At 54.2% G+C, this 19,516-nt stretch overlaps 1 protein-coding gene across 6 annotated transcripts in view; it reads right to left on the reverse strand.

The window, feature by feature from the left end:
- Positions 1–19,516, reverse strand: part of CCDC88C (coiled-coil domain containing 88C) — a 122,035-nt gene that overhangs the window by 29,287 nt on the left and 73,232 nt on the right. For 5 of the 6 annotated variants that reach the window (XM_031454194.2, XM_064486205.1, XM_064486206.1 and 2 more), the window contains 9 exons: positions 16,831–16,977; positions 16,040–16,184; positions 12,827–13,011; positions 8,416–8,553; positions 6,074–7,144; positions 4,018–4,145; positions 2,699–2,840; positions 2,134–2,322; positions 862–1,023 (listed from right to left, as the gene is read on the reverse strand). In XM_031454194.2, the coding sequence (XP_031310054.1) occupies positions 862–1,023; positions 2,134–2,322; positions 2,699–2,840; positions 4,018–4,145; positions 6,074–7,144; positions 8,416–8,553; positions 12,827–13,011; positions 16,040–16,184; positions 16,831–16,977 (2,307 nt within the window). The remainder of the gene's footprint in view (positions 1–861; positions 1,024–2,133; positions 2,323–2,698; positions 2,841–4,017; positions 4,146–6,073; positions 7,145–8,415; positions 8,554–12,826; positions 13,012–16,039; positions 16,185–16,830; positions 16,978–19,516) is intronic. The other variant, XM_064486204.1, reaches the window with a different exon arrangement.

The following is a 19,516-nucleotide window of genomic DNA, read 5'->3' on the forward strand; positions in this document are numbered from 1 at the left end:
CCCCTATTTCTTAAAAGAAGTAAACAGGGCATCAGTGAGATACCGAATACCTCAACACCACCACCAAGCACCTTAACCTGATATTTACAGAACACCCATCCGACAATATCCGAACTTATCAGAAAACGGAAGAGGAGGGAACACTTCCTAACTCATTCTGAGGCCAGAATCACCCTGATACCAAAAGCAGACAAAGACATGACAACCACAGCAAAAAAAAAAAAAACCAACAAAAACAAAACTATGAACCAATATAACCAATATCCTATTTTCTTGTTTCAACGGAACAAATCCCAACCTCTATGCCAAACAGTTTCCTGTTTATTATCTGACTCATAACTTACGTATTTTCAAACATCTTTCTCAGAAACTGCAGTAAATGCTAACTCATTTTCCCACAATCCATTAATCGTAAATAAAAAAACAACAACCTAAAATGAGTGGCCCAGAACTAGTTTTGCTAGATGCTCTCAACAGCCTGGGAGCCACCCCACAGCCCACTTCCCTCGTGGAGATTACAAGTTCACATTCGCTTCCGCCAGGTTCTACAGTGAAGAAACCTGGTTAACTCTGCTGAACCAAACTCATCTGATCTCAGAGCTGCTTTTTCCAAGTCATTCCTAATAGCATCTTAAGAAACAGACAAGACTGCAAGTAAAAGCAGAGAAATAAACTTTTTTAGCCTGTGAGCCATGGGTTTGGTCACTGAAAACCACCTTCAAAGGTTCTGAGGCTCAGAACCTTTGTTTACAATGAGGCTATCAAAAATAAAATAAAACCCCAAACTCTCCCACGCTTTGTCCTGCTGGTCAGGAGTCAGAGCGCGCTGGGCCGGCAGGCCCCCGCGGGGCCGCGCCTCACCTGCAGCTGGGCCGTCTGGGTCTGCAGCGTGGTGTTGTGCTCCTGCAGGAAGGCGCTCTGCTTCTGCAGCGTCAGGACCTGACTGCTGAAGGCCGTGTTCTGGGTCTCCAGATGCTGCAGCTGTTCCTTGAGCAGCTGCTTCTCGGCCTGCAGAGCCGCGTTCTAGGGGACGGGGAAGGAGGAGGCCAATCGGACACCAGCTCCATCCATGCCCGCCGGCCGTGGGTACTTGAGATGTAAAGAACCCTCAAGAGTTGATGCTTTGGGGGCCAAAGCCAGAGTCCACCGGTGAGAGAAGCAACATTTTCCCTCTTGGAAAAGACAGTCAACAGAATTGAGGGGAAAAAGCTACTTTTTTGTATATACTTCCAAGATGGAAATGAACACACGTGATGGGGATACTGCAAAGAACTGTGTGCGAGGCCAGGCTGAGCTGGAGTTTAAACCGCTTCATCCCTTCTCTCTTTAATGCTCTTGTTTTCTGTGATCACCCTGAGAATGCCTGTCTGCCAGCATCCTGCACAGGACCGGGAGTCAGAGCCTGTGGCCACAGCCTCACCCCACTCAGGGGTGACAGCAGGTAGAACAAAGAGGTCCACACTCCACAAGACTCATAAAGACCAAGTAAAACATGCCACCACCTGGGCCAGGACGCGTGGGGTGTAGTCTTGCACTGTCCCTTACTAACGTGGGACTTAGGGTCAAGTCTCAACCTCTATCTCACCTTTCTCACCTGTCAAATGATGAAAATCATCATTATCTACTTTATAAAGTCATTGGGAGACGCCAAACAAGATCAGGGATTTAGACACACAATGGCAGACTTTCTCTGCAATTTTGGGGTTTGCCAACCATTTATTCCTGCTGTCGTGGTGGGGAGGCCACCCCACATGATACGTAAACAATGGTCGTATCTGTGATCTAATAAAATCTCATTTACAAAACCAGGTGGTGGGTCGTAGTTTGTCACCCTGCGGTAGAGCACTGAACACCATGGAAATGGAGCGCTGGTGTGTCACCTACAGGCCAAGTGTGATGGGCCGGAGGCAGAGAGCACATCTCCATGGGAAAACATGGACACGCCCTGTCACGTCAGAAAGGCTGAAGGGATCTCAGGTGAAAAGGAGCCCACAGGACTCGCCAGGAAACTCAAGAAGTGGCCTACTAGCTCTGGGTAAATCTCAATAGCTTCTGACATCCTGGGTCCTTGATGGAACATCGAATTCCCACGCTATCAGGGGACCCTCGGCAGGACACTCTCTCCCCACTCACATTGCGTTCCAGCTCGATGGCCCGGTCCTTCACGCGGAGAAGCTCCATCGTGGCTTCCTTGTGGCTGGGCCCCCAGGACTCCTTCCCCGGGTGCCCAGTGGCCAACGCCCCCACCGGGTGTCTGAAAGAGTTCTGCGCATGCTTCCCCTCCTCCTGGTTCTGTCTGAGGATCTCACACTCCTTCTTCAACTGTGGGAGCGGGACACGAAAGCAGACTTGGGGCAGGAAGAGGCACAGCTCAGATCCCAGCACCAAACCCATCTCCTCCGCACACCCGACCCCTCGCCAGGCTCTGGTGTGTGCACCAGGCAGCCACCGTTGCTTTCAGGAGGAGGGCACGTGACCTTAGTCCTCTGCAGAGATGATGGAGGGGCAGCGGCCGGGACCCAGTCCTGACTTTATCCCTGTGACTGGCAAGTCTTCTCCTTTCCCTGAGCCTCAGGTGTCCACTCCAGACACCTGCTCCAGAAAAATGGCATCCAGGCTGCCCCTCTGCCACCCAGGTGAGGGTCTGGAAAAGGTGCGGCGGGGACCCAAAGCTTGTCCCTACGGGGGCTGCTCTTACCACCTGGAGCTCGTTCTGTAGTTGGTGATTCAGGCTGGCTTTCTCTTCTACTTGCGCTTCTAAGAACACGATCTTTTCTTCTTTCATGGCTAGTGTTGTTTTTAGTGCGGATTCATTTATGCTCTCCAAAATCTTGTATTTCCTGAAAAATACAAATACGTAGTAGTATTTATCTGCCTCTTCCACCCATGAGCTCCCAATCTCTCAGCTGCCAACACATCCTGCCTCCATGAAGCTGGGTTCCTCATCACCTTGCAGCATTTAGCCCAGAACTGCAGGAGCCAAAACCCCTCCTCGGGCTCCTAGCAGAGACACATCCGTGACACCTTCACTGCTGTAGCTTTATAGGTGCCGTCTTAGGGAAGTATTATTATAGCCATTTTACAGATGGGAAAACTGAGTCCCAGAAGTTAAGTGATTCATCCAAGATCACAGGGCCAGATACTTGGTAAGTCTGTTTGGCCTTTTCACCACACCAAAAGGGTGTCACATTATCTGGCATGTCAGTTACAAGTCCAGCAATAGTTCAAGATGATAGATTTCCTTGAAAAGTGAGATGATTTAGGGGGAGGGTGTAGCTCAGTGGTAGAGTGCATGTTTAGCATGCACAAGGTCCTGGGTTCAATCCCCAGTATCTCCACTAAAAAAAAATTAAAAAAGAAAAAGAAAAGTGAGGTGATTTAGGAAAGCACTGGAGGCAAAAGCAGCAATGGTTAAATTGTTAAAAATTAAAGGGCTGGCGGAGGGAGAGAGGGGTGACTAGGTGGAACACAGGGGACTTTCAGGGCAGTGGAAGCACTCCGTTACTACAGGGGTGGATGCATGTCAGTACATGTTTGTCAAAACCCATAGAATGTGCAGCACCAAGAGTGAACCCCAATGTCAACTGTGGACTCCGGGTGAGGATGACGTGTCCGTGTAGGCTCACAGAGGGTAACACACGTACCCCTGGTCGGGGTGTTGGTGGGGAAGGGCATGAACGTCAGGGGAGGGGCTATGTGGGACATGTCTGTACCTTCCCCTCAATTTTGTTGTGAACCTAAAACTGCTCTTAAAAAGTCTGTTTTTTAAAAATTAAACTTTTTATTGGACAAAAGAAATCCCTTCCCCTCCTCCCTGGGGAACTCCAGGAAGGAGACCTGGAATGTAAAGGATTTCGGCTCGAGGAAGCACGTGACAACAGGCCCTGGGCTGTGAGGAGTAACTGGAGCCCTGGAGCCGGGGGGCACGTGGGGCACGAGCTGTGAAGCCTGCAGCCACGGGGGGGGGGGTTGGAGCGGGGGGGGGGGGGGGTCGGAGCTGGGGGGTGGGGTCCTCACGTGTCGCCGGTGCTGTTATCATCCTGCAGCAGCAGCTCCTTGTGCAGGCCGACCTTCTCCAGTTCCTGGCTCAGTTTGTCCAACTCGCTGCTCAGCTGCTGGCTCTTCAGCTTCTCCTGCACCAGGTCCTGCAAAGGCAGTGAAGACAAGGGTGGGACAAGAGCCCAGCAGAAACGGCCGGGAGGGCCGGGCAACCATCTCCTCGAGTCACGGCTGACTCAGGTGTCGCGAGGGCTGAGCGGGTGCTTCTCCGGGGATGGTGATCCCCAGGATGTCTTCAGAAGGGAAGGCATGAACACACTTCCCAGCCCGCGGCGTTCAAGACACCAGGCCACGCGGTAGTGTGTCCAGGATGGATTGAACGTGCTCCAAACACATCCAGATGTATGTATGAAATACCATTTATGTTGCCATTTGAGGAGCGGGTCTGAATTCTGCCAACACGATTGCTTTCTCTGTGAAGTAATGTAATCAAATGCTCACTGTAAAGAATTTAGAACAGACAGAAAAAAGTCCAAAGAGGAGAAAGATTTTACTTTAAACCCTGGTTTTGATTTACTTTTCAAAAGTGGTGTTGACCTCATTTAGGGGTTCACTGACTCTGGTCCACACCTCTGTAGCTCTCCAGAGCTACACCAGTTTTCTGTCTGGTGTCACAGCTTGTATGCATACCCTTACCAAACCCTGACAACATGACGGAGAGTAGTGCTCGCCAAACATTCGGTCTGCTCTCTCCAAATGTCCCAGACATCCAGCAGGTAGGTAAAGCCAGGTGACCAGTCCTGGCAGATGGGCTGGGGGTGGAAGTGATGTGGTCACCTCCCAGCTGTGGTGTGGAGAGGCCAGTGTGCGAACTTCCAGCTGCCTCTCTTCTGCCAGGGCAACTGCCTAAAGTCGTGTTAAGATGAAAGAGTCAGAAGATGAAAGCAGCCTGGACGCTGAGCCACGGCACCGAGGACAGGCTCCCCAAGAGTCACCTGGACTCTGGTGAGAGGAAAACTAGCCTTTGACATGGTACGCCCCTGTGATTCTGGGGTTGTCTGTAAATGCAGCGTCACGTAACCTATGCTTACAAAAGCGGGGTCCTGTTGGTGTTTTGTATCTCTCATCTGCCTGCACTGATTTTTTTTTTTAAACACAGAGATCTCTCTGTGTTCTCTGAATCTATTTCCTTTTCTTCCCTGGCACACAGCTGGACACACTCCCCAGCCTCCCTGGCATATAGGTAGTGTGGCACTCACCGAGTTCTGCCCTGTGAAGTGGGTCCTTCTCACTCACTCTCCTCCTCATCTACCTGCCACGGGCAGAGCGGCCAGAAGTGGCTCCACCACGGCTCGGCTGAGCCACGGATGGAAGAAACCAGGGGCCTGAGTCACTGCACTTAAGGCCACCTGTGAGCAGCCACCCTGAACTCCTACATGTGTGGAGACTCAACCTCTGTGATGGGCCGTTCAGATGCTGAAGTCGTTTACTGGAGCAGTGACACCCTCACACACTGCAGGAAAGCCCGGATGCAAAACACACCCGGGAGAAGTAGGACACATACTTACTAAGAATCTGTGAAAAGTCATACCCTTTTGATTCTATAATTCCACTTCTAGGCGTATCTCCTAGAAAACAGTCATGAAGGTGCATGTGTGCAAAGACATCCAATGTTATTTAAAATAGTGGAAAAAACTGTAAATAATCTAAATGTCTAGGAAAAAACCCACAGTTAAGTCTATAGAATTAATACCTTGCCACCATTAGAAATTGTGGCTTGAAATCTATTTAGAGCAATGAGAAAAGGCATAGTAAGTGAAACACAGAATAGGGTTAGGATGCAGAAAGTAGGATTTCAAGTGCGCACATACACAAATGCACTCGGGGAAAGATGGAATAAAAATATGCCAAACTCTCAGCAGTGGTTGTCTCTGCAATGAGAACATAACAGGGGATTCCTACTACTTCTTCATCCCTCTGGGTATTATTTGTTTAGAAGCAGGGGACACATTCCCCACCTCTACCCTGGAAGCTCCGCCGCCCACGTCAGAGGCGCTGCCTGCACCCGGCTCACCTCCCTCAGGGTGGTCAGAGTCCTCGTGTGCATGGTGACCTGCTTGGTGAGGTCCCTGTTGTCCTTCTCCAGCTCCTTCAGCTTGCCGGCCGCGTCCCGGCAGCGGGCCAGCTCCTTGTCCAGCGCGCGGCTCTCCCTCTCGGCGGCGGACAGCTTGGCGGAGCTGTCGTCCAGGACCGCATCCTTGAGCTCCACCTGCTGCCACAGCCGCTTGGCCTCCTTCTCCAGCAGCTTCTTGTCTTTCTCCAGCTGGGCCACCTCCTGCTCCAGCGCCTTCCGGTCCTGCTCGGACCTCTCGAGCTGCCGGTTGGCGAGCCGGAGGGCCTCCAGGTCCCGCTGCAGGGCCTGGTTCTCGGCCTCCAGCTCCCGCAGCTCCCGCTCCCGGGCCTGCGCCTTCTGGCCGCCGCTCTCCAGGCTCTGCTGCAGCCGCAGGTTCTCGGCGCTCAGGCTCTGGTAGCTGAGCTCCAGGCGCTCCGACTTCTTGCCCAGCGCCTTGAGCAGCTCCACGCTCTGCCTCAGCTCCTGCCTCTCCCGCTCCAGCTCCTGGTTCTCCCGCTCCATCTGGGCCACCTTGGCGCCGGTGAAGCGCATGGCCTCCACCATTCGGCGCAGCTCCAGGTTCTCCTCGTCCAGCTGCCGGTTGTCCCGCTCCAGGCCCGCCAGCTGCACCGACACGTTCTGCAGGGCATCCAAGGACTTGCGCAGCTGCCGGTTCTCCAGCACCAGGCCGCGGCTCTCGCGCTCCAGGGCGTCCGCCTTCTCCCCAGCCGCCTTCAGGGAGCTCACCTTCTGCACCAGCTTCCCCTTCTCCTCCTCCAGCCGCCGCAGCTCCTGCTCCAGTTCCTCCGCCCGCCCCACCTTCTCCTGCGCCTGCTCGAAGGCCCGGTGCAGCTGCTGCTGCTCCAGCTCCAGCCTGCTCAGCCGGCTGCTGGTCTCTGTCACCGTCTGGTGCAGGGCTCTGTTCTCCTTCTCGACGTCCTTCGCGCGAGCCTCACTGCTGACCTGCGACCTTTCCCGCAGCGACCACACCGCCTGGTTGAGATGATCCTTCTCTTGCTCAAGATCTTTGATCTGTGGGAAAACACAACAGGAGAGACATGGGCTGCGGCGCAAACACAGCTCAGGGATTTGGGGCCGAAGGGACTAAAGCACAGGCCCTGAAAGACCATTCCCATAGCGGAACCAGAAGTAGTCCTCGTGCTCCCCAGGGGCTGACATGGACACACGGTGAAGGCCACAGAGATCCCTAATGGAGACAGTTCAAGTCCAAACACATTCAGAGCAGCCAGGATGATTAGAAACATAAACCCCGTCTCTCCCTCCTACTTAAAACAACGGAAGTCATCCCCTTGGTAAGTTTACCCTGGTCAGCAGGACCCCTATGACCTGGCCACCCACCTCTTTGGGCTCCCTTATGCCCCTCTCCCCCTGCAGACCCTGCACCCAATCTTCCCTCTGCCCTGGACACCCCCTCCCCTGGCCTTCAGCATCCCTAGACCCTCCTCGTCCTCTAGGGCTCCATGTGAGCGCCAGCTCCTCAGGGAAGCCTTGCCCCATGACTCTACAGCGCCTGTATCCAGCAGGATTCTTTCCTCAGCAGCACACATCTCATAACACCTTGCTCGTGGCCTGTCATCCTGCTCTCTAGGCTGTAAGCCACACCTGGACAGGGGCCCTGCCTGTCTTTTCACCAAACGTGGCACCATCCCAGCCCCCTTTTTTGCTCTACTTCAGAGGCTGAAAAACTCAAATACCTGGTGTCAGGTGTGGCCAAGGAGATGTGATAGCAGGTCCCAGGAGGGCTTCCCTCTGCCCCTCACCCTCCACCTTCTTCCTCCTGTTCCTTGAGGGGGTGCAGCAGCCACTGCTAAGACCATCAGGACAGAAAGAGAGGCCTGGCCCCTGGATGGCATCCCTGAGCCCTGTACCAGCACTGGGTGGCCTCCTACCCAGGACTTCTTGTAATGGGGAGCAAATAAACCCCAGAAGTTTGTCAAGGTTCTCAGTGTGACAATATGGGCGGATCCTTCTCTGATGTGTGAGGCTGTCCTGTGTGTTACAGCGTGTTTGGCTGCATCCCTAGCCTCCACCCACCATGTGCCAGGAATATCCCCTCTCTCCTCCCCAAGACCCGATCATCAAAAACATCTTCAGGCACTGCCAGCGTCCCCTGGGAGGCAAACCCGCCCCCACTGCTGACTGAGAACTGCTGGTTTGGCTACAGCTAGGCTAGGGAACTGGTAATCCACGTTTCCCTGCTAAACTACTGGGAAATGGCTAAATCCTTGACTCTCCCTCCTGCAGGCTGGGGTTCCGGGAGAGCCATCCCTGAAGGCACCTACCTGCCTGGCCCTGTCGGCCTTCAGGGTCTCCATGTCACTCTGCAGCTGTTCTTTCTCTTTGATCAGCTCCTCACTCAGGGTCTCCAAATCCTGGTTACTCTGCTTCTCTCTCTCCAGCTGGATCTGTAACTTCTCAATCTGCAGAGCCAAAAGACCCCGCCATGCAACAGTTGGCTTCGCAAAGCAGACTATGCTTTAAAACAAACCAAAAACCCATCAGCCCTGCAGAACACTTTAACGGGACTTTTCTCAAGGGAAAACGTCCAGGCCTTGCTCTGAAGCAACCTCTGCACACCCTTGACCCTCAGCTCTCAGCCCACAACTTGCATTTCCAGCTCATAGAAGAGGAAGCCCCTGGGACCATCGGTCAGCCCCTCCCAGCCCACCCTTCCCCTCACCTGGGTCCCTTGCTTCTATCTCAGGCCTTGTCCACTTTCCGGAGGGTCGGACTACAGGCCCAGGGTCAGCACGGCTGGATGCCCTGCAGGGGCTTCACTTGGTTGATGACCCTCCCATTCACCCAGCTGCTCAGAGTGGTCTTCTGAAATGTCTCTCCTCCCTCTTTCACCCTCCAAGTCCCCAGGTCCTGTCCTCTCTACCCAAGCTGCTCTACCGTCACTGCCTGCCCTGGGCTGAACCACCTTCCCTCTGGGCTGGACAATCACTCAGTCATTGTCCTGACATCAAGTTCTTCTGCTGGGATGCACCAGCCTGGACTAAAACACAAACTACTAGTTTATTGTGCCTAACATCTGGATAATGTGGTGAATGCAGATTCTGACTCAGGAGGTTCAGGGCAGGGCCTGAGATTGGGCTCCCGGGTGATGCCCATGCTGCTTCTGCATTCGGAGGGCCTCAAGGCTGCTGTGGTCCCCTCCCAGTGACATCTTAGCATAGGGGACAGGTGTTGGGAAAAAGGCATGACTCTGGTGTCACAAGGACCATGGTTCAGAGCCCAGTCCCTCCCTACTAATGATGTGACCACATGTAGATGGCTGTTCTAAAAAGATGGATCGCAAAGATCAAATGGTTCTCAAAGCTTTGAAAGATCCTGGGTCTTGGGCCACCAATCAGACCCTCAGGGATAAAACCTTAGATGCCAGTGACCCCTGTGAGCAGAGGTCTGAGCTTGCTCTGGTTTAGCCCATCCGGGCCGAAGCCTCGCACGGACAGGATTCCAAAGCTCCTGGAAGGACTGCTGCACTAAAGCAGGCTTTGGCTACTTATCCTCAGTGAGGGGCGCCCGGCCTTCCTGCCCCGCGGGCCTGATGCTCTCAAACCTCCACGGAAGGAAGCAGCAGGAAAGTGCAGAGCTGGCCGAGCGAGGCTCATACTCACATCGTCACTTCTTTCTGTCAGCACCTTGACCCTCACCCCAACCGGGGGGCCCTCGCCTAGCCAGGCCGACAGGAAAACTCACCACCACTTGTCTAAGTCTTTCTCAAAGGCAAGAGCACCTTTCTTATCCTTCCTTATCTCTGCCCCACTTCCCAGCATTGAGGCCTGGGACTGAGCCGGGCACCAGGGATCACCATCAACAGCAGTGCCCCCACCTGGCGGAGTGGCCATGAGGTGTAAAGGCAATAAGCAGTTGTCTTTATTAACTGCCGTACTCAGGGGGACATGGGCCCAGAGGGGCTCAGTGACTTGCCCAAGGCCTCACAGTGAGGACGAGCTGGGACATGGCCGTGGGCTGACCCCAGGCCTCACTCGCAGTTTGGGGCCTGCCAGCTCACCCCCTCAATCTTACTGTTAATAGTTTACCCCTCTGCCCCTTCTCTCCCAGAGAAAAGAATATTACTCCAAGCTTTGCATTTCTTAATGTTGTTGCTTCTCATCCAAAGATGCGATTTCCACATGTCTCATCCCACCCTCTATCCTCCCCCTTGTCTGGTTCTTCCTGCGATGGAGCCAGAGCCCATTCCTGAAGGACCTCGGTGCCCCTGGGGCGAACTCGCTGGGCTGAGACGTGGTCTGGCTGCAGGCCTTCTGGCCCTGAGGGCTTTCCGTCCTTCCTGAAGCACCTGGCTCAGGCTGGAGGTGCAGCTCCAGCTCCCAGAGCACGTGGGTGACAGGGACCTGCCTCTCAGCCCCCGGCCTCTTCTGCCTTCCCATAGTAAGTCCCTTACAGGGCTGCTCCTCTCCCTCTGAAAATAAGGATTCTTTACTTCTTGGATCAAAGAACAAATTCTTACATCAACACAGATTTACAGTCACAGGAAGGAGGCAGCTCCTCTAAGGTCCACAGTTTTTGCAGCTTAGAAAGAAGGTTATTAACTTCGGAGAACTGTGGTTTCCAGACATTTCAGGCCTAAGCGAGCCTGCAGTCTGGGCTGTGCTTGGGGAGAGGGGAAGAGTCAGGCTGGCTCCGGGGGGTCTGGGCCACCGGGTGGTCATGGCCCCTGTGGGGCTCACCAGGGCCTGGGGGTTCATCTCTTGACTGAGAAGTGTCAGCTGGTGCCCAGACACACCATGTGGGGAGGAGACCAGGAAGGTGGGATGGCTGAGGTCAGAGAGAGAAAATTCAGGAGGAGCTGAGCTGGATTAGGGATAAAGGGTCCTGGGGGCGAGCCCTCTTGCTGGAGCTGAGGTGTCCATCCACCCAACACTGGGGAGCATCTGTCAGTGCCAGGCTCTTGTGGGGAGAAAGGAAAACCACCCCTGCTGGGTCAGGACAGCTTCCGTCAGGCCAGGGGCGGGCTGAGCAGGACGGGGGAGGTGCTCTGGCAGGCGGAGGGCTGCCTTCCCAGGGCTCCTGGCACTGGACATAGGACTGGTCTGGGAACTGTGGCACCTCCCTTCTGCCAGGGATTCTGTGCCAAGACATGCCTCCTAAGGGCTGCGGCAGGAGAGGGCTGGTGTCCTACCAGGGAACCGATCCCAAGAGGAAGCAGGAGGGTGGGACCCGAGAGACAGGGGGCTGAGGAGCAACACCGGGCCAGCAGCACCCACTGCCATCCTGCTTGTGCAGGGGAGGGGCCAGGGTGGACCGCAAGGCTGGGGGCAAAGTGAGAGCAGGCCTCACTACTACACTGCAGGCTTTCTGCGGCAGACCCATGAGGACCCGCACAGTCAAAGGTTCTCATCTGCCTAAAGGCTGATTCTTTTTTCATCTTGGCCGAGATACCTTGGACTGCCATTTATAAAGACATCCCCTGTGCCTGGCCCACATGAATCTAAAAACCCTTAACTGTCCGGCTGCCTTCCCTGTGCTGTTCTGCATCAAGGGACTTGGCATGAGACCAGGGTGGGGGTAGGGGTTTTCTATTGTCCTACAAAGACAGGACAAAATATTTGTTGGCTAAAATGCTGCAAGGAGCACAATGCTTCAACGGGACAAGAAAAGTGAGTAATAGAGCCTGGGAGGTCCCATGAGGGGACTCAAGAGACTAATTCACAGAAGGAGGAGCTGTTGCAAGCCTCACCCAGAGATAAAGTCCCAGCAGAGCCAGGGCCAGCGGAACCCAGGCCTCTGCCTGCAACCCATGTTCCTCCCACCAGCTCAGTGAACGAGGCTGGAAGGACTCATGGGCAGGTGGGACACCCAGCAGCTCCAGTCCTGCATGGTGGTCGGCAGCAAGCATGCTCCACCTCTCCCTCAGCTGGACTCTGGCGGCTGGTATACTCAGAGCCCACGATGCGACTGGTGCCACCGCACTGTCGGCTCGGTGTACTGATGCCCTCTGACCCGGACAGACCAAGACAAGGGGCCTCTCAATGGCCCCGTCCTGCACCTGAGACCGAATCCCCAGTGTGAACCCCAGTGGGGTCTTTGTAACCGCAGAAGGAAGACTGGTCTATAAGCCCGTCTGCTCTCTCAGATGTCTGTGCTCCCGGGAGGACCGAGGAGTGTCCTGAGAGGCAAATACAGTTGGGCCACCTCTTCTTCTCCATCCCGTAAACCAAGAAGAAGGAATGAGCACTGATCCTGTTTCACCACCAATGCCCTAAAATGGCCCATCAACGGTCCCTCCCTCCCACACGTGTGTGGGGCTCACATCACTGCTTCCTTGCCCCTACGCACACCCTATGTTTTCATCAGGGCACGGGTTTCTTTTCACTGAGCACTTACTATGCACCGGACCCCTTACATACACTAACTCATATAGTCCTCACAGCATGTATTAGGTGGGGGGCCCACTAACCCCATTTCACAGATGAAGACAAGGCACACAGAGGTCAAGTGGTATGGGGACACACCCTCAAGGTGAAGGTGTGGGCACAAGCTGCGCTGCCCCTCAACTCCTCTCAGTGACTGTTCCTCTGTGACAATGAACTGTGGCTTCCCTGGCTTCTGCACTTCTCCCAGCTGCGCGTCCTCACCACCACCTGCCTGCCGCGCCTGCCCACCTCCCGGCCTGTCTGGCAGAAGAGAGCGGGGGAGGGCTGTCCGCCCGCCTGGCTGGGTTACCTTCTTGCTGAGCTGCTGGTTCTCCTTCTCCAGCTCCCCGCACTTGAGGCTGCTCTCCTCCAGCGCCAGGGAGGCGTCCCGCAGCCCCTGGATGGTGCTCTGCAGGCTCTGGTTCTCCTTCTCCAGCTTCAAGATGCGGCTAGAGGCGCACTCATTCAGCTCAAACACGAACGATTTCCTGGAGGCTGAAGTATGAGGTAGAGTCAGGGCCAGGCTCCAGGAGCCTCTGCCCCCACCCTCTGCCTCCCACCCTGAGTTGGGGCCATCGGGTCCCCATGCCCCAGTTTGGGGAGGGGCTTCTGTAGGTCAGCTGGGTGTCCCTCTCCCGCATTTCATGAGGTGCTGTCACTGTCAGTGCCCGAGAGTCCCTTGGGCAGTTACGGTCCCTCCACTGGCACAGCTGGGTCCAGAGCTTAACAGGAGAGCAGATTACAGTGAAGACATCTTAGCCAAGTAAAAGACTGTGTTAACGGCTGGGAATTGTTTTTTACCAAGCTGCCAACCTGACTGTACAAACTCAAGGATCTTAGAGACTAACAGAGATGTCAAACAGGTGACATTTCCTGTGCCAGCTTTCAGAGGAGTGCAAGTCTGGGTGCCTCAGCCGGAGGGGCATGATAACCGACTAGTTATGTCTGCCAGGGGTGGTAGAAGGCTCTGTGGGTATGCGTGCCCAGTACCTGCCATCCCTGGATAAAGTCCTCTGGGCAGAGATTTCATTTTGTAATCCCACAATTACATTGGAGAAAAATGAGAGAGTACATGTAAATTGCTGTAAAAATTCTAAGTGAGATGAAAATATAAGCTAAAGATAGAAAAAGGCTGATTATCTACTCTACTTTCTTTCAAACAGCTTGAATGCAAATGGAGAAGGGGGGACAGACCTGCGAGTCAGGAAAGCAAGTTCTTAGCTCCTTCCTGCTACCAGCAGGTGCATGACTTTAGCTAAGTTTTGAGGCTCTTTTGGGAGGAAAGAAGAACGTATGTGAAAGCCCTTGAAAGAAGGGGTCAGGGTTGTTCCATCCTCACCTGCCCCATCAGTGCTAGGTACTCAGCTCTGGGAGCCTCATCACACTGTATTTCTAATACCACTGCCCCCCTCCAACCTGCTTCTTATTCAGCTCCCCAGGGGCTGGGGCACATACGGGAGGATGGCTTTCACAGTGAGCATGTCAAGCTGGAAACAAACGTGTGTGTTCAGACCCTTTGGGCAATCATAAGGACTGAAGGGCATCCGACACCTCCTTTGAATTCTCATCTTCCACCAAGGATAGCACGACAGACCCAACAGGCCCGAACGTCCTCAAGACCCCAAGCCGACAGCTGGTGCAGCAGCAGAGGTGGACGGAGCGTCTGGGGCCCTGACCTAGTCCCAGCGCTGACGCACATAAGCACACGTGCATCTCAACATGAAAATTATGCTACAAAGGAACCAAAACAAAAACTCTGCTAATTCAGAGCCTGTGATCATTCGGATGGTACCTCTGCAGCACTCATGAAAAAAGAACATTTTAAAAAATTGTGGTGAAACGTACATAATCTAAAATTTACCATTTTAACATTCTCAGTGTTATGCAACCGTCACCACCCCCATCTCCAGACTTTTTCATCGTCCCAAACTGAAACCCTCCTCAGGGGGAATCATTCCTAAGGTTCTACAAGTCCAACAGTGGAACTGACCACAAGCCTCATTGCCCTTTCATAAGAACCAGGGCCTCGAAGACTATTAGGATGACACAAGTCTACTACTGAGTGCCATGCTCCTCAACCAGAGCGATGGGATACAGTTTAATAAGCCAGAGGCAATAAGAACAGCCCCTTCCTGGTGCCCGTGGGCCAGGCAGATGTCATGCTTCACTGTCACCTCCTGCAAGGCAGCTTCACTGCCTCCATTTTGCAGATAAGGAAACTGAGGCCTAAAAGAGGTCACCTAGCTAACAAGTGGAGGAGGCAGGACTTTAAGCCACGTTTCTCTGACTCAAGAAGCCACCACACCACACACGGCAAGGTTCATGAAGCTCTGCCTGCATTACGCTTTCACTCGAGCCAACGTTCACGAACCCCCAGCTAAGCGCCAGGAGCTGGAAGCACCAAGAATAAATCATGCTCATGGACCTGAAAAGGGCCCACGAATTATACTGAGTAGTCTAAAGAGAGGAGGCTTCCTGGGTTTCTAACAGAAAAATTCTCATTTGGTCTGAGACTGTCCCAGGCAGCCTGCACAACCTCTCTGCTCCACCAGGGGGCAGCGGTCCTCCCCGGTGGAGCCGTACTCCCAAAGCAGGGAGTCCCGGAGATCCATCCACAGGCCCCAGCATGGTGCCCAGGCACCAAACCACAGAAATAACCGGCCTCTCTCACAGATTAATAGTTAAATAAACTGACTTTAGGTTTGGAACTGATGGGACCTCTCAAAGAGAAGACATTCCCAGCTACTTTCAACAACCTTTCCCTTATTCTTGGGGACATTTAACAGAATTGAAAAAGCAACCTCCTAAAACCAGCCGAAAGCCCCACCTCGCTCTGAAAAGCTCTCGGCAAACAATAACTCACACCATCAGGTGCACGTGTTCTATTTTTGAACTCAGGAACTGGCTTATTGTTTGCCGGGCGCTGCAGCTTCCTGCTGCAGGGCTGGCTGCTGCCCCACCCACCTTCCCCTGGCCGACACTTCGTCTGTGCAGGGGCAGCGGTGCCAGCACAGGAGGGAGGAGAGGAGGCCTGGGTCCTGCGAGAACCAGTCACTTAGCAGCCCCCACCCAGGGAGACAGAGAACAGACTGCATCCGTCCTGCCCAATTATGTAAATGAATGGAGGGAATAATGCCCAGGGTACATTTATAGTGGGGATTAGTGACCACTGGGGACGTCTCCTGCCATCCAGAGCTCTCAACCATCAACAGATAGGCCTACGATGTCCTCCGGGTGTCAGTGTGCTATAATCTGGAAGCTCCTGGGACTGTCCATATGGGAACTGGGAAACCTGGCAACACTTAATTTGTGTTTCATGTCCTGACATCAAGGCTGCCAGACGCCTCGTGTCCTCCTTGGGGAGAACGGCAATAAAACAGCTCCAAGTGGCAACTGGAGGAAATCCCATTTTCTGGGGGTGAACGGATGGCCTGACATAAAGGGCTGAGAGCCAAGGGCTCGGCTCCTCGGATGAGGAAGCGGCCGCAGCCAGGAGGGCTCCCAGGCCCCCGGCACTGCCTACCGTCGGACAGGTCCGCATTCCTGGACAGCTGCTCCAGCTCCCAGCCGAGGTGGGCGGATTCGTTCATGCTCTGCTTCTGTGCAATCTCGAGGACCATGTTTTCTTCCAGCAGCTCCTCAATTCGCTTCTTATCCGTGTCCCGATCCTAGTGTAAGGAGAGGGAAGCTGTGAGGATGTGGCTGGGGACCCCCTCTGCACAGGCCTGGCCCCCATGCCACCACCCTCATTCCCTGAGGATGAAAGGACTCCAGGCACCTGCTCAGCTCCCTGCACAGAAGTGAGTCCAACAGAGGGCCCAGCTGTGAGCATCACAGTCACGGAAAGATATCTCACCCTGGCAAGCCTGGTGACAGGGACAGGCCCAGGTCTCTGACTGAACACTGTCTCAACAAAGTGACTTATGGCCCAGGGCTTTAAAGTGAGTACCATAGTGACGGTGGCTTGGTCGTTCGAGGGAAGGCCTAACATGCCTTGAGAAGCCTATAGAGAAACTTACAAATTGTAGCTCAACCCACACCATAAACACCAGCAAAGACCCTTCTTGCAAAAGGTGCACAAGTACACCCACGTGTACAGAAAAGGAACACAGCGGTCCCGCCCTGTCCGTCTGTGGGCGGGAAGCGGAGCCTGGTCCAGCCCGCTGAGCTGAGCACGCTACTCTCTGCGGTCAACGGGTTACCGTGTCGGCAGCAGCCCCAAACCCAGTGACTGAAAAAATCAGAGGAGGGCACGGCGGAAATGTGAAACTGCCCCCAATCTGTAGCGAATGTGGTGACAAGAGCTTGCAGTACCAATTCCAGGTCGTGAAGCTTCGACTTCAGCTGCAGGTTCTCTTTCTCCAGCTCGTGAACTTTATCGCCCCGGGCCCGAGCGGCCGTCAGCTGTTCCTCCAGCATGGCCTTAGTCTCAATTAAAATGATGTTATCTTCTCTCAGCTCCTGGGCAGCAAGAACATGCACAAGAACCATCAGATAAGGGCACCTGGTTCATGACAACAGGGTGCAGAGACCACAGCTTTCCCAGCCTCCAAATCAAAAACAAACAATCCGGGGACGAGGCCACTGCTGTGGAGTTTTATCTCCACCATTTAGCACCTCTGCCTTTTTCAGTAGGTCGGGCCAAACCGACTTTCTCTGCTGAAAGGAAAAAAATCCATGAATCAAGAAAATATTTAAATTTGGGACAGTAACACTTCCCCAGTGTCTACTTTCTGCCGGCCACAGTGCAAAAGCAGCTACAGCCTCGTCTGGCAGGACAAGCAGACTCCACTGACAGACTCGAGACCTCACGGAGACCCCATTTCCTTAACAAGGAAGGGGTGGGGCTACGAGTCTGTCCTGGGTTCGAGGGCGGAGTCTAGTCCTCTGAATTCGACATTCATTCCACTGATGGGTCCTGGAAAAAAATAGCTATTCAGACAAGCTTTTGTTCAATGCACAGCTCATATCTGAGCATTTTACATACATGCTTTTGCAAAAACAACAGTTCTCAGCAGTCTCCTGGAAACAGGTCAGTCTTTAAGACAGTTAAGTCATAAACACATGTGAACCCATAGTAAGTGCCTCAGCCTCCTGTGTGTCAGGCACATGCTGGGTGTGGAACGTGATGGCTGTTCCCTTGCAGAGCCCCTCACGGGCAAGGGTCCACGGGACTCTCACTCCCGTGCACACGGTCCAGCACGCAGTGGGGTTTACCTCTTTTACCTCATCTCTGCTCCCCTCCTCACCCAGTTAAGGGGCTTCTCGATTTCTCCTCTCCTGGAGCCCTTCCAGCTCCACTCAGCATCTTGGGGCACTGAGGTTCCCCAGAACGCCTTCAGCTTGCCAACATGCACACCCAGAATTGTGTCAGTCTCTCCCAGTGGGCCTGCCCTGCCTGCCGGTTCTAACAATTGGGAGCCCCTGCTCATCCACCACTTGGTCATCTGCCCTCATGGGCCAGAATCCAAGACTCTTGGTAGAGGGGAAACTGCATGCCTTCCAGTCAGCAAACACAGTTCTGATCAAAGCCTGGCAGCCTTGAAGGGTTTAGTCATTAAAACTCTAGATTCACCTGGGCACCCTCTCTCTGCCGGAGAAGACGTCCAGTGTGTGGTTGGCCCCGCACCAGGTGCTCCCTGTCCCCGCCTCACTCACTCTTCATGGCAGCCCTGAGGGGAGGCAGAAGTGCCTTCCTACGGATGAAGAGGCTGATCTGGGTAAACTAAGGAATAAGCCCAAAGGGACAAAGCCAGCAAGCAGTGAAGCTGGGACTCGAACTTGGGCCACAGATCTCCAGACCTGTATCCTCTCCACTGCCCTCAGGCTGCCTGCAACCCATCCTTGAGGGGCTCCTGTGGGTAAGAGGCCCAGACTACCAATAACAGTGTGAGCCACAGCAGATAGAGGGGCTTCAAGCAGGAAGAAGACCTGGTCCTCTCTCTCCGGCAACTGTCTCCACTGTTCTCACCTCGCGTTCTAGCAAGACTGCCCACCAGCACTCCCCAGTATCACCACACTCTCGAGCCCTGAGCTCCCACACACAGCCACCCCTTCGTCCTCCCGACCAACTTCTACTCAACCTCCAAAGCCCAGCCTGAGTTGCCCCCTCTGAGAAGTGCTTAAAGATTCCCTCTGTCCCACCTGCTGAGTCAGGTACTTGGGCTCCCAGAGTGCCCTGGGCACACTGTGAGGCAGCGGTGAGCGGGACCGTCCTCCTTCCCCAGACTGAACTCCTCGGGGTAGGACTATTCCTCGTCTGCTCTTGTGGGCCATACGAAGTGTTAATGAACACCTGTCAGCTGAATCATGCCCTGATATGGGAAGTGGGCCCTGAAGGCCTTGGAGATTTCCAACACTCAGGGACAGATGAGGGTGACCGGGAGCAGAATACAGCAGGGGATAGGATAATTTCTATTACTCAAAAACGTCTCAGTTTTCTGGTGGTGTCAACCTCCACCACATACTAGGCAACAGAAATAAGGCAATCAGCCTTGCATACCCCACCACCCAGAAGTGAGAAGGCACATCTGTAAGACGCTGTGCCCAAGCTCCTACAGCAAACCAAGGGCTCAGCCCGCAGGGGGACGCCCAGCTCCTCGCCTCTGGGCATGGACCTGACCCCAACTGAACCAGAAGGCTATTTAAAGGCCTGGCCAACAGCTGAGAGGCCACATTTAGGAAGTCACAGGCCAGGCCTGACGGCCAGTCCCCAAGTGGCTGGAGAGCCGCCCCTGCTCGTCTACATGGTGACCGGAGCAGTGATTGGGAACGTGGGCTGACGGGCTCCCATCCCAGGCCTGCCACGTGCACTAGCAGCCGTGGGACCTGAAGCAAGTGCATGTCCCTCGACTGTGGATTCCTCCTTCCTGTGCTGGGCACGAAAACAGGGATGGGGCTAGATGCAATACCGCACGTGAATAGTCCCTGCCCAGTGCCTGAGGCCAGGAGGCAGGTCAGCAGCCATTATCACCGTCTCTTCATGCCCCGTAGGACACTG

This window comes from Camelus dromedarius, chromosome 5 (genome assembly GCF_036321535.1).
Source record: "Camelus dromedarius isolate mCamDro1 chromosome 5, mCamDro1.pat, whole genome shotgun sequence".
Classification (NCBI taxonomy): Eukaryota; Metazoa; Chordata; class Mammalia; order Artiodactyla; family Camelidae; genus Camelus; species Camelus dromedarius.